Raw genomic sequence first — 26,954 nt, 5'->3', positions numbered from 1 at the left:
GTAACTAATTATTTACATTACATTACATTACATTAGGGATTTCTATTCCGCCATTACCTTGCAGTTCAAGGCGGATTACAAAAGGTTAATTTAAATAAAAAACAGAGTTACAATGATTAGCTAGAGAGGTAAGTTGTAGATCTTTTAAACATTTAACGGGTTGTTGAGGGTGAGGTGGTTTGTAAAAGAATTAATAGGTGGTCATAGTGGAGGTTCTTTTGTTATTATTAGTGCAGTGATGGGTAGATCAGATGTCAGTTTTAGAGTTATAAAGATGTCGTGATGTTATTGCTGCTTCAGGAATTTCTTGAAAAGTGTGGTTTTTATTTCTTTTCTGAACGTCCTATAGTCTGGGGTGGTCATCAGAAGGTTGGAGATCTGGTTGTCCAGCCTTGCGGCTTGAGTGGCTAGGAGGCCGTCGTGTAGTTTTGTCCTTTTTACATCCTTGATTGGGGGTGGTATGAATGGGGAGTGCGTTTTTCTATGTCTGGTAGTGGGTGCTTGGATGACGCGATTGTTCAAGTATGAGGGGCTGTCTCCGTGTAGGGTTTTAAATAATATGCAGTAGAATTTGAATTGGATTCTTTCTTGGATTGGAAGCCAATGTGAGTTGATGAAGGCTTCAGTGATGTGGTCATGTTTTCTCAATGAGTAGATGAGTCTCAAAGCTGTGTTTTGGATTGTTTGGAGTTGTCTAATTGTGGTTGCAGGGCAAGGAAGGAGGAGGATGTTACAGTAGTCCAATATACCTAGTATTAGGGATTGTACTATGAGTTGGAATTGTGTTCTTTCAAAGAATTTTCGGACTTGTCTCAGATTTCTCATGATTGCGAATGATTTCTGAATTGTTTTATTTATTTGCGGTTGCATAGTGCAGCATCTGTCTATGGTCATGCCAAGCAGTTTTATGGTGGTTTGGATGGGATACTTGATTGCGTTTATCTCTAAGTTGGTTGTGGTTTGGACCTTGTCATTTTCGAGAAGGATGAATTTGGTTTTGTCTTGGTTGAGTTTAAGTTTGTGGTTTTTCATCCAGGTTGTGACTGTTTCGAGTGTTTGGTGAAGTTTGTCTGTCATGGTAGGTGTAGAATGATCGTATGGGATGAGGATGGTGATGTCATCAGCATAACTATAGGTGGTTATGCCCAGGTTGTCCAGATGCGTTCCTAGAGAAGCGGTGTAGAGATTGAAGAGGGTAGGGGATAGTGGAGATCCTTGTGGTACGCCGCAGGGGTTTGACCAGGATTCTGACTTTTCTTTGTTTGATTTTACACTGTAGGTTCTGAGTTTTAGGAATCCTTCAAACCAAGAGTATACTTTATCTGAGATGCCTATTGCGTCTAAGATCTGTAGAAGGATGTTGTGATCCACTAAATCGAATGCCGCAGTTAGGTCCAGTTGTATGAGAAGCATTTTTTTCCCTGTACTAAGGTGTTGTCTTACGGTATCCATAAGGGAGCCTAGTAGTGTCTCTGTACTGAAGTTTGTTCTGAAGCCTGATTGCATGGGGTGGAGTAGGTTGTGGTCGTCTAGGTAATTGGTGAGGAGTTTGGCTACTAGACCTTCTATAATTTTGACATATAGTGGAATGGAGGCTATAGGTCTAAAGTTAGATGGGTGGTTTTGTGGTGCTTTTGGGTCTTTTTGGATTGGGGTGATGACGATTTCACTGAGGTCAGCAGGGAATGTGCCTTCTGTGAGCGTGAATTGAATCCATTGTAGAATTATGGTGCGGAATTTTACACTAGAGGTGGTAAGGAGATATGAGGGGCAATGGTTGAGGTCACAGGAGGCATGACTGTATTTTTTGTAGAATTTGTTGAATTCTGGCCATTGTATGATGGGGAATTGAGTCCAAATTCTGTCTGCTGCAGTTGCCTCTTTTCCTGAAGGGTGGATTGTGATAGTGTTTTGATGGGATGGGTTAAGGGTGAGAGTGGCTCTGGTGTTGGTAATTTTGTTCTTGAAGTGTTCTGCTAAGAGGGTGGGTGATGGTGGAGGGGTGTTCGTGGTGGTTGTGTATGGTTTGGTGTCTGTTAATTCTTTCAGGATTTGGAATATTTTTTTGGAATCTTGGGTTTCCGTGCCTATGAGATTGGTATAGTAGCTTTTCCTCTTATCCCTTAGTAGATTTTTGTATTGTTTGTTGATTTTTTTCCAGTCGGTTTTTGTTTGATCTTGGTTCTTTTTTCTCCATTTTCTTTCTAATCTTCTACACTGTCTTTTGAGTTGGAGTAATTCATTATCAAACCATTGGTCTGATTTCCTGCTTATTCTGGTTTTGGTTTGTAGGGGGGCCAGATCATCAAGGATGTTGGTGGACACATTTTTCCAGTGGGAGATGAAGTTTTTTGGGTCGCAGTCTTGGATAGTTTCGTCTACATTTGACCAAAAAATGGTTGGGTCGATATGTTTGCGTGTGGTATATGTGGTTTTTTTAGATTGAGGTGTGTGTTTGGTCTTGGTCCAGTTGATGTTGAAGTTGTATGTGTAGTGGTCTGACCATAGGGATGGGGACCATGTTCCGTTAGGAGTTTGGATTGCTGGATTGGATGGTTGGTGAGTCATGAATGCAGCAATGTCCAGTTGATGACCTTTTTCATGGGTGGTTTGTGGGTTTAGGATCTGGAAGGATAAGGCATTGAGGAAGGATAGACAGTTATTTGCTGGTGTGGAGGTTGTGTCTTCTATGTGTAGGTTTAGGTCTCCTAGGATGAGGTTGTATTCTGCTGTTAGTGAGTTTTGGTAGATGAAGTTTTCAAATTCAGGTCTCACTGTGGTCCAGTTTCCTGGTGTTATGTAGCAGAGCAAGCAGTTTAGTGAGTTTTTTAGTGTTGGGTTTGTGAGATGACACGCTAGGAAATCCATTTGTGGAGTGGATGTTTTTTCGAGTATGTTTAGAGTTAGGGAGTTCTTGAATATTATTGCTAGTCCTCCTCCTCTTTTTTTTTCTCTGCAGGTTACTGTTATTTTGTATCCCGGCGGGCATACTTCTTTTATTCTAGGGTCTGTGTCTGAGGTTAACCAGGTTTCAGTGAGGAATAGGCAGTCAAGTTTTTCAGTTTTTATCCAATTTTTTATGTTTTCTGTTTTGGGTCCTAGTGCTCTGATGTTAACATAGGCACATGTAAGGGAGGTTGTGTCAGTCTGGGGAATGTGAGTTGTTTCCGGGTATATGAGTGTTGTGGGAGATGGATGAGATTTTGTTTTCGGAAGTGTTGATCTTCTTCTCCAGGTAACAGTGATGGGGTGTTGAGTGCTGGCGTGGTGGTTCGAGTTTCTTGATGTGAGTATTCTTCTGTTGGGAAGTTGGAAGTTGGTTGTACTGGAGGATGTGGTTGTGGTGGGTAAGTTGTTTGCTGCTGCTTTCCAACTAGAAATGAGGAGGATTATCAAAAGGGTGGCTAGTGTGTGTGTGTGCAGGGAGAGCTTCATTTTTGATGTCTGGTTCGGAGTATTAGGTAAAAGGTATGGTTCTCCCTTTGAGTCCCGGCTGGATTGAGAGTGGCTGGTTTTCGTGCTGGGAGGAGGGGGAGGAGCGGGGATCTCACGCTCCTTACCTTATGTTGGGAGTCGGCAGGAGGTCTTGTGGGTGGTCTTTGGGCGTAAGGTGTTCCCGGTTCCAAGGTCCGCCAGTGCTCCTCTCAGGTGCTCCACGAAGGCGCTCACTAAGGCGCAGGCGCCTTTGTCGTGCGCCTTCGTCGGCACGCCGAACGGCGGCGCGCCGTTGGCGTTGTGTCTTTTTTAATGAAATATGTCCTCCGGCTGGATCGGGGGGGCGGAGCAGGGCTCCCACGCCGGCCCGATCTGGCTGGCCTCTGTGCAGTGGTGCGTTGTGTCTTTTTTAATCAAATATGTCCTCCAGCTGGATCGGGGGGGCGGAGCAGGGCTCCCACGCCGGCCCGATCTGGCTGGCCTCTGTGCAGTGGTGCGTTGTGTCTTTTTTAATGAAATATGTCCTCCGGCTGGATCGGGGGGGCGGAGCAGGGCTCCCACGCCGGCCCGATCTGGCTGGCCTCTGTGCAGTGGTGCGTTGTATCTTTTTTAATCAAATATGTCCTCCGGCTGGATCGGGGGGGCGGAGCAGGGCTCCCACGCCGGCCCGATCTGGCTGGCCTCTATGCAGTGGTGCGTTGTGTCTTTTTTAATGAAATATGTCCTCCGGCTGGATCGGGGGGGCGGAGCAGGGCTCCCACGCCGGCCCGATCTGGCTGGCCTCTGTGCAGTGGTGCGTTGTGTCTTTTTTAATCAAATATGTCCTCCGGCTGGATCGGGGGGGCGGAGCAGGGCTCCCACGCCGGCCCGATCTGGCTGGCCTCTGTGCAGTGGTGCGTTGTGTCTTTTTTAATCAAATATGTCCTCCGGCTGGATCGGGGGGGCGGAGCAGGGCTCCCACGCCGGCCTGATCTGGCTGGCCTCTGTGCAGTGGTGCGTTGTGTCTTTTTTAATGAAATATGTCCTCCGGCTGGATCGGGGGGGCGGAGCAGGGCTCCCACGCCGGCCCGATCTGGCTGGCCTCTGTGCAGTGGTGCGTTGTGTCTTTTTTAATCAAATATGTCCTCCGGCTGGATCGGGGGGGCGGAGCAGGGCTCCCACGCCGGCCCGATCTGGCTGGCCTCTGTGCAGTGGTGCGTTGTGTCTTTTTTAATGAAATATGTCCTCCGGCTGGATCGGGGGGGGCGGAGCAGGGCTCCCACGCCGGCCCGATCTGGCTGGCCTCTGTGCAGTGGTGCGTTGTGTCTTTTTTAATCAAATATGTCCTCCGGCTGGATCGGGGGGGCGGAGCAGGGCTCCCACGCCGGCCCGATCTGGCTGGCCTCTGTGCAGTGGTGCGTTGTGTCTTTTTTAATGAAATATGTCCTCCGGCTGGATCGGGGGGGCGGAGCAGGGCTCCCACGCCGGCCCGATCTGGCTGGCCTCTGTGCAGTGGTGCGTTGTGTCTTTTTTAATCAAATATGTCCTCCGGCTGGATCGGGGGGGCGGAGCAGGGCTCCCACGCCGGCCCGATCTGGCTGGCCTCTGTGCAGTGGTGCGTTGTGTCTTTTTTAATGAAATATGTCCTCCGGCTGGATCGGGGGGGCGGAGCAGGGCTCCCACGCCGGCCCGATCTGGCTGGCCTCTGTGCAGTGGTGCGTTGTGTCTTTTTTAATCAAATATGTCCTCCGGCTGGATCGGGGGGGCGGAGCAGGGCTCCCACGCCGGCCCGATCTGGCTGGCCTCTGTGCAGTGGTGCGTTGTGTCTTTTTTAATCAAATATGTCCTCCGGCTGGATCGGGGGGGCGGAGCAGGGCTCCCACGCCGGCCCGATCTGGCTGGCCTCTGTGCAGTGGTGCGTTGTGTCTTTTTTAATGAAATATGTCCTCCGGCTGGATCGGGGGGGCGGAGCAGGGCTCCCACGCCGGCCCGATCTGGCTGGCCTCTGTGCAGTGGTGCGTTGTGTCTTTTTTAATCAAATATGTCCTCCGGCTGGATCGGGGGGGCGGAGCAGGGCTCCCACGCCGGCCCGATCTGGCTGGCCTTATTTATCCTTTGTTTGTAAATGTTTTTATGTTTGGTCTCACTTAGATACCATACTAACAAAGATAATTGCTGATCTGTTTCTAGTTTATTTTTGTTTTGCTTTCCTTTTAATACTTTGCATTTGTATTTTTTCTTTGATTGTTTTAGACCCCATATGGAAGTGTTCAGGGTGAGGAGAAGAAATCTAGAGAAAAAAGACTGCAAAGAGAAGATGATGTGGATGGTGACAAAGATCAGAGACCCAGAAATAAGGAGAAAGAAGAAAGACACAAATATAGAGAGAGTGACAGGGAGAGGCATAGAGAACTTGATAAAACTCATCATGAAGAATGGGAACGAGAGTTGGACAGAACAAAAGAAAGAAACCACAAGGCTCAAAAAGAGAAAAGTAGGGAGAGGGACAGAGGAACAGAAAGAAGATCAAAAGAAGGAGCTCTTTATGCTGACATAGAATTTGGCTTGGAAGAATATGGAAGAAAGGAGTTAGCAAGGAATAAGGAACGACTCAGAAGAAAAGGAAGTGAGGATCTTCTAGGTAGGTGCGCATTCTGTGTTCTGTCTCTGCTGAGAGATTTTAAAAATCTTTTGTCAGACTCCAAAAGGAGCTGTACTCCTGGTATAGCATTTCAGGGGAACACACGGCCTGAAGAAACACTTGGCTACTGTCAATTAAAATGTTAAAATGGTGAATTCTTTTACACAGCTCTTGCAACTTCTCTGAACTTCTAGGAATTGTGAGGTTCTGAACAGCTTAGGTGTCAACTCTGTGAGTGCCCTAGCACGCTCAATATTTTTTGGACCTCGCGTGACTAGGGCCGACGTGCAGTTCTCTTCCCCTTCTGTCCACCTTACTCACTCTCTTCCCCTCACTTTCCCGGTCTTCTTTCAAAAAGAAATCTTTTTTTCAGGGGGTCCACAGCACAGTATCCGTTCTCACAGGCTACCAGTGCTACCTCGAAGTTTTCCTTCTGGTGCGATCCACCTCCCTCTGACGCAGCTTCCTGTTTCCACCTGGGGAAAGCTTCAAAGCAGCGCTGCAGCCTGTGTGAATGGCTGTTGTATTGGGGCCCCCTGAAAAAGGAGGGGAAGGGAGGGAGATGGACAGAAGGGGTAGAGATGCCTGGACTGTGGGGCCCTCTGCTGCTGTTTTGATAGCCCGGGTGGGGAAGGATGAGAGCAGGGGGGAAACACAGACTGGAGGAGGGGGGAGAGAGAGAGAGAGATATGCTAGACTGCGGGAAAGGAAGGAGGAGGCCAAGCCCAGAACGCCTAGGAAAAGACCTTTTGGATGTGGGAGGGGTCAACAAAGTGTTGGATTGGCCATCCAGACATGGCAACAGAGTAGTGGGGCACCTTACACCCCAAAACCAACTATACCCTCCTGTCTACCACCCCAATAGCCCTTATGGCTGCAGGTGCCACCTATATGGCAATACAGTAGTGTTTAGGGTGGGGAGGTTGGTGGACTCATATTTTCCACCATGAATGCAGTGGTTAGAGTGGCTTATGGGCCTGAGTCCTCCTCTCTATGATTCACTTGCCCACCCCTCAGGCTCCTTAATCTACCTCTGTGCAGCACTATTAGACATACCTACTGATGTTCTGGAAGCAGGTATGTACTTTTTTTATTCAGAATTTTATGGGGGGGTCAGTGATCACTGAGGGAGTGTGTGTGGGGATCTTTAATTTGTCCCTACAGTCCCTGGTCACTTTGGATACGTTCTGGGCACTTATACCTGTTTTTAGATTGCCTAAGTCAGTGTTTCTTAATTTCTTCAAGCCAAGTACCCCATAAGCCTAGCAAATACAAATTAAGTACCCCGCCCAAGCTCCGCCCCAGATCCGTCCAAACTCAGCCCTAGACCCGCCCAAGCTCCATTCCTGACTCCACCCCCATAATTACTATTTGTAATGCAATTTCTTCTATCCATTTTTCATATGCACACAGTATAATCTTATTAATACATAATGGTAACCACAAAATTATAAAAACACAAAGTACTTTGTACGCAGAGAAAATGTTAATTATCATTTATATTCATTATTTTTTCAAAGAGGTCAAGGCAGATGATTTTAAAATATGCAATGTCACTTCAGTAACAACCATAGAAAAAAAGACAAATATAGTGCAAAATGTAGACAGCAGATATAAATTCTCAAAACTAACACATTTTGATTACTAATTTGAAAATAAAATCAATTTTCCTATCTTTGTTGTCTGGTGATTTCATGAGTCTCTGGTTGTACTTCTGGCTTTGCATCCAATATTTCTTTCTTTCTTTCTGCCTCCTGCATGCTTCCTCTCCTTCAGACCTCATTCCATTCCCCAACCAACAACTCTCTCTGTCCCTTCAGGAGTCCAACTTTTCTTCCTCTCTCCTCCGCCCCATTGGCAACAGGTCTCCCTCTCTCTCTCACTGTCCATCTGTCTTGAGAGATCCAGGCGTCTCTCCCACCCCCCTCTGCTGCCACATTCAACATTTCTCCCTCTCTCATCCCCCAGATCATGTGCATCATTTTTCACCACTGCCCACCAGCCCCATGCCCATTTCTCCTTCTATCACCCCTCTCCAACACCACGTCACATCTCTCCCTCCATCACTATTTCCAACATTCCTCCCCCTTGCATCCCCTTAAATCTGTCCCTCTGGTCCTTCTCCATCACCATATCCAACATTTCTCCTTCTCATCCTATTCCCCATGCATCTCTACCTCACTCCTCTCTCTCTCTCACCATGCCCAATTTTCCTTTCTTCCTTTCCTCATGTGCACCATCTCTCACTCACACTCGTGCCCAACAATTCTCCCTTTCTATTCCCTCCCCACCATGTCCCAAGTTAGTGACCCATTTCTCCATTTTGTGTCCCATATTCATGCCCCCTTTTCTTTCTGTGTCGAGTTTGTGCCCCCTCCCCCTCACTGCCTTCCAGCCTTTGTCCCCAAATTAAGTTGCACCGCTGGGGATTCCTGCCTGCTCCCCCTTCCGCTCCCCCGAAGCCGACCCATCCTCAGAAGCTGCCGGGGATCTCTGCCTGGTGCATGAAGCCAGGCTGAGACTGTTCTTACTTTTGTCATATGATTAAATCTATTGGGAACAGGCAGTTTGAAATTATACTATAATTGCTTTGGAACAGCTGCCTTTTGAAATTCTTTTATATATGAATATGACCCACTTAGTAAATGCTTGTTGAGAAAGAGATAATGGTTACTGAGGATGGGCAGACTAGTTGAACCATTTGGCCTTTATCTGCCATCATGTTTCTATGTTTGTATGATGTGGTCTTTGCCACTATAACAAGTTTAGAACAACTGTTACCAGAAGCACTGAAGCATGTAATTAATTCTTATTTCGCAAACTTTAAATAATAACCCCTTTATGATCTGAAGATTTGTTATATTTCTATTTGCTTCTGAAATGAAGAAGGCACAAAATATTAAAAGCAGTGTTCTGGTGCTAAAAATCACGTTAAAATACAATCTGGATTGATGATTGATCTGACTTCAGGTCATTGCTGCTGCATTTGCTGATTAAAACTCAGTTTTCCCTACATTGTAAGCACATGTTAAGAAGGATGTCTGACATGCCAGGTGTTCATGTCCCCTGCAGACATCTTTGGTTAATTCTAGTCTAAGCTACTGGAATAATTGAAAGATTTACATTGCATTTGCAGAAAGTTTTCACTGGATAATGCATATGTGGTTGATTTTTAATTGATTTGCAGAGAAAGAAAGGCAAAGGACTGAAGACAGAGAAAGGAGACATCAAGAAAGGAAGGAAAAGGAGGGAAGAATCAAAGTAGTAAGTTTTTGTTTTTGTTTTTTTAACTGTGGTCTGAAATGGGTATTACAGAAGATCTTTTTTTGTTTCTTCTTCATCAGCGCTGAAGGAACAAAGAATCAGCAAAACAAGATTCCTTGCTGCTTCTTGTTCCTGTCATCTTCTAATATACTGTACCCAAACTAATAGTTCTATGTTGCCCAAAGGGGTTACATACAAACTTAATTCCAGCAAAAGAATCTAGAGACTTGTAGATAGTAACATAGTAGATGACGGCAGATAAAGACCCGAATGGTCCATCTAGTCTGCCCAACCTGATTCATTCTAAAAATTTGTTGTTGAGTTTGTTTGTTTTTTTCTTTTTCTTCTTGGCTATTTCTGGGCAAGAATCCAAAGCTCTTAGATTATGACCATCTACCAGCAAGTGGAGATAGAGTATTAAACTGACCTCTGGTCAGCCAGTACTCTCTGTCTCCAGTAGGCGGATGGATGGTCTCTCAAGCTCCTGGTCTTCGTTGCTACTTTGTTCCTGTTTTGAGTTTCTCTCAGTTGAACTGGGGGTATTTAGGCTAAGCAGTGCCTACTTTAAGGGGTGGTGCTATGTCCTTCCCCTTATGCTTCTGTGGCTCAGGTGCTCAGTTGGAGTATTTTCTAAGCTAGAAATTCCAGCAGGAGCCAGAGAAAGAGCAATTGGCAACCACGGCAGAGTGCAGCCACCTACCTACCTGTGGACAAATACCAGAAGCCAGCACGGGAGCCCTGCTAGAACTCTGGGCAACCTGGACAGCGATTCGTTCTCAAATTCATACAAATGGTGTATGAAGTCTTTTTAAGTTTTAAAAGCTGACCTAACTCCACGGGGGCTTTGGTGGAGGTAACACCAGAGTTTTCAGCAAAAGGTACAGGGTCCACCCCCAGGAGCCATGCAGCTATCACAGGGTCCCAAGTTTTGGTGGACTTTGAGGATGAAGGTTTAGAGTCCATGCCTTTGATTTCTGATTCTGGATCCTCATCTCTTGGAGATTTGGCATCCCAGCTTGGGGGGGGAAGGGAAGAGGGGGCTGACCACAATCAGGTGGCAGCCCGGGATCTTGGAGATGACCTGAGGGTGTGATGGTTGTTCAAGCCCTCTAGCCTACAAGGTTTAATTGTAGAAGTGCGCCAGGAATTAAAGTTGGAGCTACCTCAAGTTCCCACAACACAGTGCTCACTCATGAGCAGCACCAAGGAAAAGAATGCCTGTTTTCCCTCGCATTCTGAGATCACCAAGATGTTAACAGATCAGTGGAATGTTTCTGAGAGGCTAGTAGAAGTAGCTAAGTCCATGGGTAAGTTCTACCTGATGGATGCTGAGTTCCAGCAGCGGTTTGCCATGTCTACAGTGGATTCACTGATGGTGCAGGTTATGAAGCGAACTTCACTAGAGTGACTAGGGCCGGCCGGCGCAGATTATGAAGCGAACTTCACTAGAATGACTAGTGAAGGGGGAGTAGTCCTCAAGGACACACAGAACCGCAGGATAGACTTTGTAATCAAAAGACAATTTGAGGCTGCTGGGCTAGGGCCGAAAGCAGTAGCGGCAGCATCTTATATTGCCTGGGCATTCTACTCTTGGCTAAACCAGATCTGGACAGCAATGCTTACCCCTAGTTCCTCTTGGAGGGGGTTGATTATGTTGTGGATGCTCTTTATGACCTTTTCAGGGTCCTGAGCAAGGTGTCTGCTTTTACCTTCTTCGTCTGCAGAATGCTGTGGTTTGCAGAATGCTTGGCCTCCAAAGCGACCTTAAACTGGCCCTTTCAAGGCCAGTTACTCTTTGGCATGGGCCTGGACGATCTCATGGCTAGTGGTGGATTATCCTTACCAGTTAGCAGACACTGGATTGTGAGAGGGTCTAGTAGGGGAAATTTTTGTGGCTCCAAACAGTTTTGCCAGTATTCGGAAGCGTCCTCCAGTCAGAGGACATTCTAGGGCCAGAACCAAAGATTCAGGAGCACCAGGCATCTTCAAGTGTCCAGATCATGTTCCTCTTCGGCTTCCAAGAAACAGCAATGACTCCAGGACAGTGGCTGTTCCCCTGAGAGTGGGGGCAAACTGGCAGGCTTGGACACAGATCTCTTCAGATTGGTGGGTTCTGTAGGTCATTCGGGAGGGTTGCAAGCTAGAATACTACCAACCCCTCCTGGACTTCTTTTTCACTTCTCTGGCAGGGAAGCCGGAAAAGATGGCCCGGTTGCGAGCGACGGTTCAGATGTTCATTGCTCTAGAAGCCATAGAGCCCATACTGCAAAAAGAATGGGGCTTTGTTAGATATTCAATATACTTCATTGTGCCCTAAAGAAACTTGGACCGATTCTGGATCTAAAGTCAGTCAGTGCAGCCCTCAAGATTCCCTGCTTCAGCATGGGAATGGTGTGATTGGTCATTGCTTTGGTTGTGCCGGGGAGAATACCTTGGCTTTCTGGATCTAATAGAGGAATACTTGCATATTCCCATTTTATCCCAGGACAAGCAGGCAGGTATTCTCACATATGGGTGACATCATCTGACTGAGCCCCGATGCAGACGCCTCACAAGCAGACTTGCTTGAAGAAACTCAAAGTTTCGAGTCTCCTGCACCGCGCATGCACGAGTGCCTTCCCACCCAGCGCACAGGGCGCATCTCCTCACTTCTTAGTTTTCCGCGGAGCTGTGAAGTCCGTCTTTTTGACTCTCTCCGATAACTTCGTCTTTCGTGCCTTCTCTCACCACAGTTTGTGTTTTATTTTTCTCACGAATCGCTGTGTTCGTCTTTTTCGTTGTTTAAAAAAAAAAAAAAAAAATTTTACTTCCGTCCAGTACAGGCCGCTCGGCTACGGCCCACGGGCTTCGACTTTGCGTTGGCTGTATTTTTGTCTATGCCCCGGCCTGTTACCAGTTTCAAACGATGTAGCAAGTGCAAGCGCACGATATCTCTTACAGACCCTCACAGACGCTGCCTCAAGTGCCTTGGGCCAAAACATCATCCTACCTCGTGCCTGCCTTGCCAAACACTTAAGCCTCGTGCTTTTAAGCGTCGTTGCTTCCTGGTGGATAGCCTCTTCGAGATGGAGCCTACTAATCTTTCTGCATCGAAGGTGTCTTCGGCATCGACCCCCATCGACGCCTCTCCTTCTGCTGCTTTCACCTCAAGCCTCATCAGACCTTCGTCTTTTGGAGCGGCTCTTGCTTCGACGTCTTTGGCTGCCATATCTTCTGTCTCCTCAGGTCAGATAGCTCAGCACTCGGTTCCCCCAGTGATAATTAAGGTGTCGAAGCCTCCCAAGTCGAAACACTCTTACACCACTGTGTGGGACCCTTCAGCCAAGGCAGGTGGGCCGGTTTCAGACGTGAAAATAGCTGCCTGCTGTCCCTGGATAACACCTGTTGTGGTAAGTAACTGTGCTATAATGGTACATGGTTTTCTAGTAAACAATTAATTTGAGACCAAATTGATTTCCAAAAGGCCATGATACACGGCAGTGTTCTCCCCAGGGCCTTTCAGCCGGGCGCTCCGCCCAGCTAATTTAGATGAGCGCCTGGCTGTAATCTCGATCGCAATCCTGCTGCTGCTGCCGCCTTCTGCTCAACATTTTAAAAAAAAACCCTTCTCACCGGCTTGGAGATTTACCAGGCTGATTCGGCACAGCCTGAATCACAGGAGCCTGGCTTTGCTTTTTTTTTTTTTTTTTTTTAGTTTTTAACGCCAGCAAGCAACTTGAACTCATGCTCCGGGGCTCTAACATGTGCATGCCGCTTCTCTCTGAAACCGGAAGTCACGTCCTGAGGGAGGAAGAGAAGGAAAGTCGGCATGCACACGCCCCGGAGCATGGGTTCGCTATAGGAGACAGGTCAGCTTACAACTTGCTCTTGCTTGCTACGGGCTTTCTTCGCTGCCGGATCCTGCCTACTTTCTGTTTCCGGCAACGACCCGGCAACGAGGTAGGCCCGAAGCAAGCAAGAGCAGCGAGTTGTAAGCTTCCTTCCATTGCTGACTTATGGAAGATAGGTCAGCGATGGAAGGAAGCTTACAACTTGCCTTAGTTCAGCCCTGCACAACATGCGGCCCAAAACGGATCTCACTGCCGAAATGGCTCTCACTCCGCTCTCCTTTGAAGATCAGCTCAGGAGGCAAGATTTAGCCCGAGATCAGACGAATATTAAAGGGCATTTGAAGGCATCTGAGCAGATTGAAGAGAACATGTCCTGTTTTTCCATGCCTAAAAATACCACCTTGTCTAATGTAATCTCTGATCAGATCCTTAAGAGTAATGCAACTATGTATGCTGGACAGTCTCCTTCAGTAAACAGAGCTTTAAAGCCTGCAACCATACAGAACCAGATGGTCAAAGGGCTCCGAAGTGTAGTATTGCCAAGGGATCTGTCTCACAAGTTTCTGACGCTGGCAGATGTAAGCACAGCACAAGAAATAGAGACTTGTGGCATTCTGTGTTGAAAGCTGATGCATAATGAATTTACTATTACCCATGTAATAGTGCCAAAGCAGTTTGCTGGACCAGACTACAGTACAGTGATATGGAGAATGTGGAAGAATTATTCAGTGTTCAAGATCAACATGATCTCCTCACAGAAGAAAGACGGAGAGAAAGAGAGAGGCCTAGACCAAAGGGGAAAGACAGGAGGCAGATACTGGAGAGGGGGGAGAGAAGGGAAGGAGATAGAGATGTCAGACCATGGGGTGGAGTGGGAAGGAAGGAAAGGAGAAGAGAGAGATGCCAGAGCATAGGGGTGGAGACAAAAAATGGAGAGGGGTTGAAGCTGAAATAAATCATGTACAAAGGAGAGAAAGGGCACAGGATATAGAATTTATTGAAGGGACATAGAAAGAGGGAAGATACCATATGGAACAGAGAGAGGGCAGACACTGGATGGAAAAGGCAGAAAGGGTGGACAGTGGATGCAAGGGGCAGAGATAGGGTGGACAGTAGATGGAAGGGGTAGAGAGAGGGTAGAGGCTGGGTGGAAGGGGCAAAGAGAGAGGACAGATGTTGCATGGAAGGGAGCGAGGCAAATGCTGATTAGAAAGAAGAGAGTGAAGAGAAGATGACTAAAGCAGAAACGACAAAAGGTAGAAAAAAAAATATTTTTGTTGCTTTACGTAGAGTCATAAGAACATAAGAACATAAGAAGTTGCCTCCGCTGAGACAGACCATAGGTCCATCCTGCCCAGCGGTCCGCTCCCGCGGCGGCCCATCAGGCCCATCGCCTGAGTAGTGGTCTATATCTATCTATACCCTTCAATCCCTTTTTCTTCTAGGAATCTATCCAAACTTTCTTTGAAACCATTTAATGTTTTCTTGTCTACAACAGCCTCTGGAAGCACTTTCCATGTATCCACCACCCTCTGAGTGAAAAAGAACTTCCTAGCGTTTGTTCTAAACCTGTCCCCTTTCAATTTCTCCGAGTGCCCCCTTGTACTTGTGGTGGTCCTTAATTTGAAAAATCTGTCCCTGTCTACTTTTTCTATGCCCTTCAGGATCTTGAAGGTTTCTATCATGTCTCCTCTAAGTCTCCGCTTTTCTAGTGAGAAAAGTCCCAACTGCTTCAACCTGTCGGTATATGGGAGATTTTCCATTCCCTTTATCAGTTTAGTTGCTCTTCTCTGTACTCCCTCAAGTACTGCCATGTCCTTCTTGAGGTACGGCGACCAGTACTGGACACAGTACTCCAGATGCGGCCGCACCATTGCACGATACAGCGGCATGATGACTTCCTTCGTCCTGGTCGTAATACCCTTCTTAATGATACCCAACATTCTGTTAGCTTTCTTTGAGGCTGTAGCGCACTGCGCCGATGCCTTCAGTGTTGCGTCTACCATCACTCCCAGGTCTCTCTCCAGGTTACTGATCCCTAGCGGTTTTCCCCCCATTCTGTATGTGAACATCGGGTTCTTTTTCCCCACGTGCATGACCTTGCATTTCCCTATGTTGAAGCTCATTTGCCATTTTTCGGCCCACTTTTCCAGCTGCGTTAGATCCTTTTGGAGATTTTCGCAGTCTCCCTTGGTTTGAGCCCTGCTGTATAGTTTGGTGTCATCTGCAAATTTAATAACCTCACACTTGGTTCCCGCCTCTAGGTCGTTTATGTAGATATTGAACAGGAGCGGTCCCAGCACCGACCCCTGCGGAACTCCGCTCGTGACCCCTTTCCAGTCTGAGTAATGGCCTTTTACGCCAACCCTCTGTTCCCTGTTCGCCAGCCAGTTTTTGATCCATCGGTGGATCACCCCTTGTACCCCGTGGTTCCATATCTTCTTAAGCAGCCTTTCGTGTGGTACCTTGTCGAAGGCTTTTTGGAAGTCAAGGTAAATGATATCTATAGATTCCCCTTTATCCACCTGGCTGTTTACCCCCTCGAAGAAGTGCAATAAGTTTGTGAGGCATGACCTACCCTTGCAGAAGCCATGCTGACTCGGTTTTAGCTTCTCATTGTTTTCGATGTGTTCACAGATGATGTCCTTAATCAGTGCCTCCATCATCTTTCCTGGGACTGAGGTCAGGCTCACTGGCCTGTAGTTTCCTGGGTCTCCCCTTGAGCCCTTCTTGAAGATGGGCGTGACATTTGCTATTTTCCAGTCCTTCGGGATCTCTCCGGTTTTTAAGGATAGGCTGTATATTTGTCGAAGTGGCTCCGCTATTTCGTTTTTTAGTTCCTTGAGTACCCTTGGGTGAATGCCGTCCGGACCTGGAGATTTGTCGCTCTTTAGTCTGTCTATCTGCTTGAGTACATCTTCTTGGCTTACCTCTAAATTGACCAGTTTTACATCTTGGTCTCCTTTTCCGTTCTCTTCAGGTTCTGGGATGTTGGTTATATCTTCCCTCGTGAAAACTGACGTGAAGAACTCATTTAACCTGTCAGCTATTTCTTTCTCTTCCTTTACCACTCCCTTCCTGTCTCCATCATCCAATGGTCCCACTTCTTCTCTTGCCGGTTGCTTCCCCTTGACGTATCTGAAGAACGACTTGAAGTTTGTTGCTTCCTCTGCCAGTCTCTCTTCATATTCTCTTTTTGCTTTTCTAACCGCTCGGTGACACTCCTTCTGGTGTTCTTTGTGCACTTTTTGGTTCTCCTCTGTTTTGTCTTTTTTCCATTTTCTGAACGATGCTTTCTTGTCGCTTATCGCCTTCTTCACTGCATTTGTTATCCACACTGGGTTTTTTGTTCTGTTTTTTTTGCACCCTTTCCTGAACTTGGGGATGCACAGGTTTTGCGCTTCGTGCACAGTTCCCTTGAGTAAGGTCCAGGCTTTTTCTACGGAATCCATCTTCCCTATGTTACCTTTGAGTTTTTTTCCCACCATTTCCCTCATGGCATCATAATTTCCTTTTTTGAAGTTGAGTGCCGTCGTTGTGGTTCTTTTCCCCTTTGATGATCCAATTTCTAGCCTGCACTGGATCGTGTTGTGATCACTGTTACCTAGCGGGGCTAATACTGTCACCTCCTTTGCTGGCCCCTCTAGTCCGTTGAAGATTAGGTCAAGAGTGGCGTCACCCCGTGTTGGTTCCTTGACCAGTTGCTCCATGAAGCAGTCCCTCATGACCTCTAGGAATTTGGTCTCCCTTGCGCAGTTTGAGTGCCCAATACTCCAGTCTATCCCTGGATAGTTGAAGTCCCCCATCACCATCACCTTTCCGCTTCTGCATACCTGCCTCAGTTCTGCCTCCAGGTCCTGGTCGATTTCTTCAGGTTGTCCTGGTGGGCGGTAGTACAGACCCATTTTAATGTCTGCCCCAGTTCCTCCCTGTAGCTTAACCCATAGTGATTCCAAGCCATCCGCCTGAACTGTTGTTTCCATCCTGGTTGAGGGTATGGAGTCTTTTACGTACAGCGCTATTCCTCCACCCTTTTTATGTGCCCTGTCTCTCCTGTATAGTTTGTACCCTGGTATGGCCACATCCCATTGATTTTCCTCAGTCCACCATGTTTCTGTGACTCCAATTATGTCTAGGTCCTTTTTGCTAGCAGTGATTTCTAGTTCTCCCATTTTGGCCCTCAGGCTCCTAGCATTTGTGTACAGGCAGTTTAAGACCCAGTTTTTTTGCCCTCTCTTTTTGTTCTCCTCGTGTTTTGGTACTCCTGCAGTCCTCCTCATGGTTTGCCAGCCCCCGAGTTTCATCCTCCTCCTGCTGCTGTGTGTCTGTGACGTCCTCAGCCTGTTTCCCTTGCACCACTTGTTCTTGTAATTTTCTCTCAGTTCTGGTCTCTATTTCACAAGGTCCTTGCTCCTCTGGCTCCTGTTGTTCCATGTTGGTGCCTCTTACGAGTTCCATTTGTGCCCTCGGTCCCTGCAATGCGTCCTTAGGTCCTTTTTCAAAACATACACACTCAGTCCCAAGCTTTCCTTCCCAATGTCCCAGGTCAGTATCCTTGTCAGGTACTGATGTCCGATGTGTCGAGGTCAGTTCGACTATCGGCTTTCCCCTTCTCTTCAGTTTAAAGCCAAGTCTATGGCGTTCTGGACGTTGCGTGCCAGCATCCTCGTCCCAGCTGTGCTAAGGTGTAGTCCATCTCTTCTGTAGAGCTTGTTCTTCCCCAGGAAAGTAGTCCAGTTCCTAACAAAGTGGAAACCCTCCTCATCGCACCATCTCCTCAGCCAAGCGTTAATTGCTTGTAGTTCGCTCTGTCTCCTTGTGTCCGCTCTCGGTACTGGCAGGATCTCTGAGAAGGCTATCCTCCTTGTCCTTAGTCTCAGTTTCCTCCCCAGGATCCTGAACTGGTCAGTTAGTGTAGTCCTGTTGTAGTTTCTCCTGCTGATGTCGTTTGTTCCTATGTGGATCACTATTGCTGTCTCCTCCGTCTCGGCTCCCTCCAGGATCCTCTCGATATTGTTGATGACGTCCTTTGTTCTTGCCCCTGGGAGACATGTTACCAGTCGGTCCTCTCTCCCTCCGGATATGTGACTATCTACTCCTCTCAGGATTGAGTCTCCAACCACGATTGCTGATTTCCCCTTCTTTAACTGTCTCTCTGGTCTCAGATCTGTGTCATATGTGCAGTCCATTCGTCCGTCGTCTGGGTTCAGCTGTGTCTCCGCCCCTGGTCTCAGGTCTGTGTCCTCTGCGCAGTCCGCTAGTCAAGTAGTATTGTAACTGTATTGATTAAAATTTATCAATAGGAAATGGAAATAAGGCAATTTTGGGAGGGAATAAACCCCTTTCCTCAGGTCAGGACAGGATACCATAACAGCTGTATACTGTACTGTCTTGAAGAAAGATTTGGCCTCTGAAAGCTAATTGAAAAATGGATTAGTCCAATAAAATGGTATTTTCATATTTCTCATTATTTTATTTCTATTTGTTAATTTGTAAAGTGGTGACTGTTATGTAGAAGTTTTTTTCAAATTTACATCTACTGTCTTTATATTTTGCACAGTATTAGGGGACATGTGTCACTGTTTCTGTGGTGTTGCATTGTATGGAGAGTCTGGTTTCTTGGTTCAGTTTAACTTTTGTCTACATATTTCTATTTTTAGTTTGTGATTATTCCATATTGGGCGAGGGTGTATCTGTGTTCTGTGTGTATGAAAAGGACATGGCTTTCTGTTAGCATCGACTACAGGATCAATTGACTGTGTAGGATCTGGTTTGTTTAGTTTTACAATGCGTGTGTTGGTGTTCTAGTGCTCACTGCAGTGTTTAAGATGCTGCCTTTTCCTAGATGCACCCTTATTGTGTGACTCATGGATTATTACTAAAAATATCTTTTTTTATATAGAGGAGGGGGTTGTTAAAAAATGATTAGCACTGGTTGTCATATATACTGGGTACACCACTGGATTTAATGACTCTATTCTAACTTTACTGTTGACGTAGGTGTCCCCCCCCAACACACAGAAACACATTATAAAGAATTAAATTAAAGTTGTATTATCATCAAGTAGCTTTCAAATGACATTATAAGCAAATAAAAATAAAATATTTTTAATACATTGCCAATTATTACCTGCATCTTTACTTATACTGTTTTGCCCTAGCTCTTACTTTGCACTATAGCAAAATAAAAAAGAAGCAGATAAAGATCAATCACACAGGTGCCCTTCAAGGCTCAGTAACACCTCTCCATAAATTATGTGGAAGAGGTCTGGAAGTGGGGATAGCATCTATTTCATATCCTCAGTGAGACCTCAGGAAGGAACCTAGTGATCAAAACATTATTAGAGGTGTTGTACAGCCATTTCTTGTATGACTGGATGAGCTATATTTATCTTTTTTTTTTAGTTGTTTAAATTCATGCAGAAATAAATGGTTAGATTGAACCTATTGACTTCATTAACGCATTTCCCTTTTTTAAACCTCTATACTATTTGAAATGTAATGTAATGTAATCTAATTATTCACTTCTAGAATTGGATACTTCTTAAATTTAGTAAAAATATTCTGGCACAAGTGTCAAACCTTAAAAAAGGAAGTCATATCGAGCATTGGAAAATAATAATAATTAAATAATAAAAATAGTATACATTTAATTTTCCCCACTACCAAATTTCCCCGCCCCGCCCCACCCGGCTGGAAAAAATTTCTGGGGAGAACACTGCACGGACAATAAAATATTAAGTGATCTAAAGTCCCTGCTTCCAGATTACAATGCCAGCATCTATTAGACTTAGAGCTATCTAACTTTTGTAATCTAACTGGGGTCCAAAATGCTCTATTTAAAAGGAAAAACCAAGTTTGTCTCATAGATGCGGACACTGTACATTTCTTTCTCCAAGACCAAATTCGTGGCCATTGAGACGCAATAATTTGATGCTTTATCTCAATGCTCCAAATGTCCCTAAGTCCATTTTTAAGTTTTTTATTTACAAATCCATTTATCACTTTATACCACTGTGCGGCCTGGTGTCCCAAGAAGTCCACCTGAAAGCATAAGAACTCCAAACTATACTGATTATTGAGATTTTTCCATTCAGGGAACCCCTCCTGAATAGCCTGCTTCAGTTGCAACCATCTAAAACTTTGTGATTTATTAAGACCATATTTATGTTGCAACTGTGAAAAGGCAAGCAGTTTACGCTCCGCCCACCCCCTACACGTCAGAGGCAGCGCCGGACTCCCCCTTGAAAAGGGGAGGAGCCAACGCGGCACACAGATGCTGGTGCCGAATAGCAGCGTGCACAGGCGGTCAAAGCAAGAAGAGAAGTCGGGGAAGCTTTGAAGCCTTGCACAGGAGGAAGGAGAGCCGAAGACTCAGGGAAGCGGCGAGAGTACGCTCCGCCCAGCCCCTACACGTCAGAGGCAGCGCCGGACTCCCCCTTGAAAGGGGAGGAGCCAACGGCGCCCAGCCGTTCGGCGCGCGGCGAAGGCGAGCGGTAAAGGCGCTCGCCTTAGCGAGAGCGCCTTTGCGAAGGGCCTTGCAAGGGACGAGCGCTACACTCTCAAGAACACCAGAGGAGAACAGACCGGTAAGGAACCGACAGACACAGAAGATAAGAAAGAGACAGACACAAAAAGAAACCAACCTGCACATACAATCAAGGTGAGGTAGAGCAGAGACAGCACACACGAGAGAGACAACAAGACAAGCAACACAAGGAAGCAGCAGGCAAGGGACACAAGCACACAAAGGCACAGGCACTGTAACACAAACAGACACATTCAAATAGGAAGCCTGCAGTCAGGAAGTCAGAAGGTAAGGGGGAGGTAGGATCAGTAGGAAAAAGAGCAGCAGTAGGTCACATCAAATCACTCAGACAACCCACGAGTAAAGCACGAAATGGAAGCCCAAGGAAGTCAGAAGATGAGCTTTCCTGTCTTCTGTATCGACTGCAATATGTATGACTACCTCCCTTCGGGGATCCAGGCATACATTTGCGATCGATGCACGGAGATGGATAGCTTGAAATGTCAGGTAAGACTATTGGAGGGAACAGTGATGGAACTCGAAGACAGAATCCGAGTACAGGAGAAGATTCTAGTGGAGTACAACCCAAACGACGAGGTCAAGGATCTAGAAATGTTCATAGAGGAAGCCCATCAGCACCACGTAGAGATCCCAGGGCTGGAAAACTGTACTCAGGAAACCCATGTGAATAGAGAAGACACCCATGTAAACACAGAAGGAAACGAAGACGAGGTAGGAGACAACTGCACACCAGGAGGAAAAATGAGAGCACAGGAAGATGTCCCCCCGCTCAAAGAACAGGAAACAATTTCAAGAGTAACATTGGAGGAAGATGACTGGCCCTACTCCAAGGACGTGGACCTACGCCCCCCAAGGAACTCCCGAATAAAGAAGATGGGGATCATCGTAGGCGACTCCATCATACGACACGTGGACAGCCACACCGCAGGAGGAAGAGAGGACAGAGTCGTCACCTGTCTGCCTGGAGCAAGAGTGAAGGATGTGACCAACAGGATCTCCAGGATCATAGATGGCGCAGGGGGAGTGGACACCGCTGTGCTTATCCACGTGGGAACAAATGATGTGAGCGGGCGGAAGTATGACAGGGAAGAGATGAAGGACCAGCTCCGCTCACTCGGAAGACAACTGAAGATCAGGGAGGTGAAGGTGGCCTTCTCTGAAATCCTCCCTGTACCAAGAGCAGATGGAAAGAGACAAGGGGAATTGCAAGCGATCAACGCCTGGATGAGACGATGGTGCGAAGACGAGGGCTTCGACTTCGTGCGAAACTGGACAGCGTTCTGGGGAAAAAGCAAGTACTACAGAAGGGATGGACTACACCTCAACAAGGAAGGAGCAAGAGTTTTGGCAGGCAACATGAAGAAAGCAATAGAGAAGGCTTTAAACTGAAGGACAGGGGAAAGCCGACAGTCGACGACCGGTCGATGGTACGGACAACAGGATGCCCGGACGTAGGAACAAAGGACTACTACTCATACACAAGAGAGGTCAACCTCACAGCCAACAAAGGAGAACAAGCAGGAAAGGACAACTCAGACACAGGAGGGGATGACCACACAACAAACACGGGAGATAACACAGGAGCAGTAAAGGATACCGTAAATGAAACTGTAAGGGCAGCCAAGAGTAAAAAGTCCAAAAAGGTAACACGAAGGGAACTTAAATGCATGTATACAAATGCTAGAAGTCTAGGAAACAAAATGGGAGAACTAGAGATGATAGCAAGACATGAGAACATGGATATCATTGGCATAACAGAAACATGGTGGAATGAAGAAAACAAATGGGACACCGTACTGCAGGGATACAAACTATATAGAAGAGATCGAGTAGGGCAGAAAGGTGGAGGTATTGCCCTATATGTTCAGGAAGGAATAGAATCTGTTGAAGTGGCTACGACGGAAACAAAAGAGAAGCTAGAGTCCCTCTGGGTCAAGATTCCTGGCCAAAACAGCGCAGACACGAAAATTGGCCTTTACTATCGTCCCCCAGGACAGGCGGAGGAAACTGACTCAGAAATGATAGAGGAAATCAAACAAGAAAGCAAAACGGGCAATGTAATAATATTGGGAGACTTCAATTTCCCGAGGATAGACTGGAAACTAGGAACCTCCAACTGCGGCAAGGAGGCCAAGTTCCTGGAGGTGCTAGGGGATTGCTTCCTGGAACAATTGGTAAAGGAGCCGACAAGAGACAACACCACCCTGGACTTGGTACTAAATGGCCTCACGGGACCGACAAAAGAAGTAGAAGTTACGGTACCGCTGGGGACGAGCGATCACAATGTGATCAACTTTAAGCTTGACATCGGGAATAGAAAACGTGCCAAAACCTTAACCAAAACCTTTAACTTTAGAAAGGGCAAATACGATTGCATGAGAGCCATGGTGAAACAACGACTCAAGAAAAAGGTGGACAAACTTGAAACGGTAGACCAGGCATGGTCCCTACTGAAAAATACTATCACAGAAGCACAAAATCTCCACATTCCAAGGATCTCCAAAGAGGGGAGAACAAAAGGTAAGGGAGAACCGGCATGGCTTACCGGACAGGTGAGGGTAGCCATAAAAGAAAAGAAGGACTCTTTCAAAAAATGGAAACACATGAAAACAACCGAAGCATGGAAAATACATAAAGATGATCAAAAGAAATGTCACAAGGCGGTGAGGGATGCCAAAAAGGACTATGAGGAAAAAATAGCGCAAGAAGCCAAAAACTTCAAACCCTTCTTTAGATACGTGAAAGGGAAAAAACCCGCAAAAGAGGCGGTGGGACCCCTGGACGACCAGGGAAGAAAAGGGTACATCAAGGAAGATAAACAAATTGCTGACAAACTAAATTCCTTCTTTGCGTCCGTCTTTACGGAGGAAGATACCGCTAAAATACCAGAAGCAGTGAAAGTGTTTAGTGGAGTAATAGAAGACAGCCTCACCACAGTTGAAGTGGAGTTGGACCAGATATACTACCAGATTGACAAACTTAAAAGTGACAAATCCCCTGGACCGGATGGAATTCACCCGAGAGTTTTAAAGGAATTGAAGGTTGAAATCGGAGAGCTATTGCAGAAACTTGCCAATCTGACAATCAGAACTGGACAGATACCAGAGGACTGGAAGATAGCGAATGTCACACCAATTTTCAAAAAAGGATTGAGAGGGGAACCGGGCAACTACAGACCTGTGAGTCTTACGTCTGTCCCTGGAAAGATGGTTGAAGCACTGATCAAGGATAGCATAGTCCGGCACTTAGATACACACGACTTGATGAAACCCAGTCAACATGGGTTCAGGAAAGGGAAATCATGTTTAACGAATTTACTTCAATTTTTCGAGACCGTGAACAAGCAAATTGATAGTGGAATGCCGGTGGACATAATATATTTGGACTTCCAAAAAGCATTCGACAAAGTTCCACATGAAAGGCTTCTCAGGAAACTACAAAGCCATGGAATAGAGGGAGATATACAAAGGTGGATAGGCAAATGGTTGGAAAACAGAAAGCAGAGAGTGGGCATAAATGGAAAGTTCTCAGACTGGGAGAAAGTGACTAGTGGTGTGCCCCAGGGCTCAGTACTTGGGCCGATCCTATTTAATATTTATATCAATGACCTGGAAGACGGAATATCCAGTGAGATCATTAAGTTTGCAGACGACACAAAGCTATGCCGGGCAATCAGATCGCAGGAGGATAGCGAGGAACTCCAGAGCAACTTGTATCAGTTAGAGAAATGGGCAGATCAATGGCAGATGAAGTTCAACGTGGAGAAATGCAAAGTAATGCATTTAGGTAGTAAGAATAAGGAATACGAGTATAGAATGTCAGGCGCAACTCTGGGTAAGAGCGAACAAGAAAAGGACCTGGGTGTACTGATAGATAGGACTCTGAAGCCGTCGGCACAATGCGCGGCAGCGGCAAAGAAAGCAAACAGAATGTTAGGCATGATAAAGAAAGGAATCACGAGTAGATCGGAGAAAGTCATAATACCGCTTTATAGAGCAATGGTCAGACCACACTTGGAATACTGTGTCCAACATTGGTCTCCCAACCTAAAGAAGGATATAAAACTGTTGGAGAAGGTGCAGAGACGAGCAACGAAGTTAATAAGAGGTATGGAGAACTTGGAATATGAGGAACGACTCAAGAAACTGGGACTGTTCTCCCTTGAGAAGAGAAGGCTGCGAGGGGACATGATCGAGACGTTCAAAATGCTGAAAGGCATCGATAAAATAGAGCAGGAAAATAAATTATTTACATTGTCCAACGCGACACGGACAAGAGGACATGGTTTGAAGCTAAGGGGGGACAAGTCCAGGACAAATGTCAGGAAGTTCTGTTTTACGCAGCGAGTGGTAGACGCCTGGAATGCTCTCCCAAAGGAGGTTATTAAAGAATCCACTGTGCTGGGATTCAAAGGCAAATTAGATGCACATCTCCTTATGAGAGGCATAGAGGGATATGGGTGACTAAAACTACATCAGGTGTATACCTGACTGGGCCTCCGCGTGTGCGGATCGCCGGACTCGATGGACCATGGGTCTGATCCGGAGATGGCAGTTCTTATGTTCTTATGTTCTTACCATTTGAAATAACATCACCCAAAATCCGTATACCTGCTTTCATCCAGTGCTTCCAGATGACCTTAAATACGCCAATTTGAATCTTGGAGTTTAACCGTATAGTTTGATTTGTTGATTTATAGATTGGAATAGATGTTAAATTATTAACATATTGCAAAGTTTTCCATGTATCCATAAATATTCTATTATCTTTATACAATTTAGGCATTTTAATACTAAGAACATGACATAAGCGCAGAGGAAACATGAGTCGCCACTCCAACCACAACCAGTCTAGGGTATTATCAATGAGCTCTGGGAGGACCCAATACATACCCTGGCGCAAAATATAGGCTTGATGATACCTATAAAAATTGGGAAAATTTACCCCCCACTCCGCAATAGGTTTTTGTAAATATACTAAGAGTTTTGCCCAACCAAACAAATTTTGTAAGAATACTGTTGAACTTTTTATAAAAAGACCCCTTAAAAAAAACTGGTAACATTCCCATCTGATAACAAACCACAGGCAATATCATCATTTTAATAGTTTGAACTCTCCCCCACCAAGACAGATGTAGTGGATTCCATTGCTCGCACATTTCTGTTACCTTCTGCAATAAAGATTTTTCATTCTCTTTCATTGTGTCTTCCAGCGTGTTTTTTATCTAAATTCCCAAATATTTGAATCCACCTTCGTTCCATACAAAAGAAAATGAATCAAACAAGCCTTTTGTACAATACACATTTAGTGGAAGGACTTCAGATTTATTCCAATTTATCTTATATCCTGAAAAATTTTCCAAATGTTTCAATCAATTCAAATAAGCATGGAATGGTTGTTTCTGGATTTCTCAAATGAAGCAAAATATCATCTGCATATGCAGAGACTTTGTATTCCCGGTCTGAATAAGGAATACCCTGTATCTCCTTTACTTGCTGAATAGCTAATAGCAAGGGTTCCAAAACAATATCAAAAAGCAAAGGAGATAGGGGACAACCTTATCTAACCCTTCTCTGCAAATGAAAGTGTTCTGAAAAATTATTATTAATATACAATTCTGCAACAGGGGAGCTATACAATGTTTGAATCATTTGAATAAATCTTGAACCTATTCCAAACCAATCCATAGCTTGATACATGTAGGTCTATTCCACCTGATCAAAGGCTTTCTCTGCATCCAAGGATAAATAAAAAGCAGGATCTTTCATGGCTTTTGTTAAATTTAACATATGAAAAGCCAATCTTGTGTTATTAGATGAGTTTCTCTTAGCAACAAATCTAGTTTGGTGCATATCAATAATAAAAGGGAGAGCCCTGGCTAAGCGTAAAGCCAATGTTTTAGCCAAAAGTTTTCCATCTACATTGATTAATGATATAGGCCTGTAATTTTAAACCAATGTGGAATCTCTGTTTGGCTTTGGCAAAACTATAGTCAATGATTCTGCCATAGTACCTGCAATGCAACCTTTATTTAGTTGAGACTGATATAATTTCAATAAATGAGGTAATAGGGTAATTTGAAATGATTTATAAAATTCTACTGTGAAACCATCCCCACCTGGAGTGGATCCAACTCTAAGAGACTTCAAAGCTGTTTCTAATTCTTTTAATGATATAGGCTCCTCTAAACTTTTTTTTATATGCTCAGGAATTTTCGGCCCTTCAATTAGATTCAAAAAATCTAAACCATTTTTTC

At 45.6% G+C, this 26,954-nt stretch overlaps 1 protein-coding gene across 5 annotated transcripts in view; it reads left to right on the top strand.

Annotated features, from left to right (window-relative positions):
• The window catches only part of WDR60 (WD repeat domain 60), a 264,691-nt gene that overhangs the window by 32,105 nt on the left and 205,632 nt on the right, over positions 1 to 26,954 (top strand). For all 5 annotated transcript variants that reach the window (XM_033931587.1, XM_033931589.1, XM_033931585.1 and 2 more), the window contains 2 exons: positions 5,668 to 6,055; positions 9,243 to 9,319. In XM_033931587.1, the coding sequence (XP_033787478.1) occupies positions 5,668 to 6,055; positions 9,243 to 9,319 (465 nt within the window). The remainder of the gene's footprint in view (positions 1 to 5,667; positions 6,056 to 9,242; positions 9,320 to 26,954) is intronic.

The sequence above is a fragment of the Geotrypetes seraphini genome, chromosome 2 (genome assembly GCF_902459505.1).
Source record: "Geotrypetes seraphini chromosome 2, aGeoSer1.1, whole genome shotgun sequence".
NCBI lineage: Eukaryota > Metazoa > Chordata > Amphibia > Gymnophiona > Dermophiidae > Geotrypetes > Geotrypetes seraphini.
The sequence above is the reverse complement of the archived record's forward strand: the minus strand, read 5'-3'. Positions and strand labels throughout refer to the sequence as shown.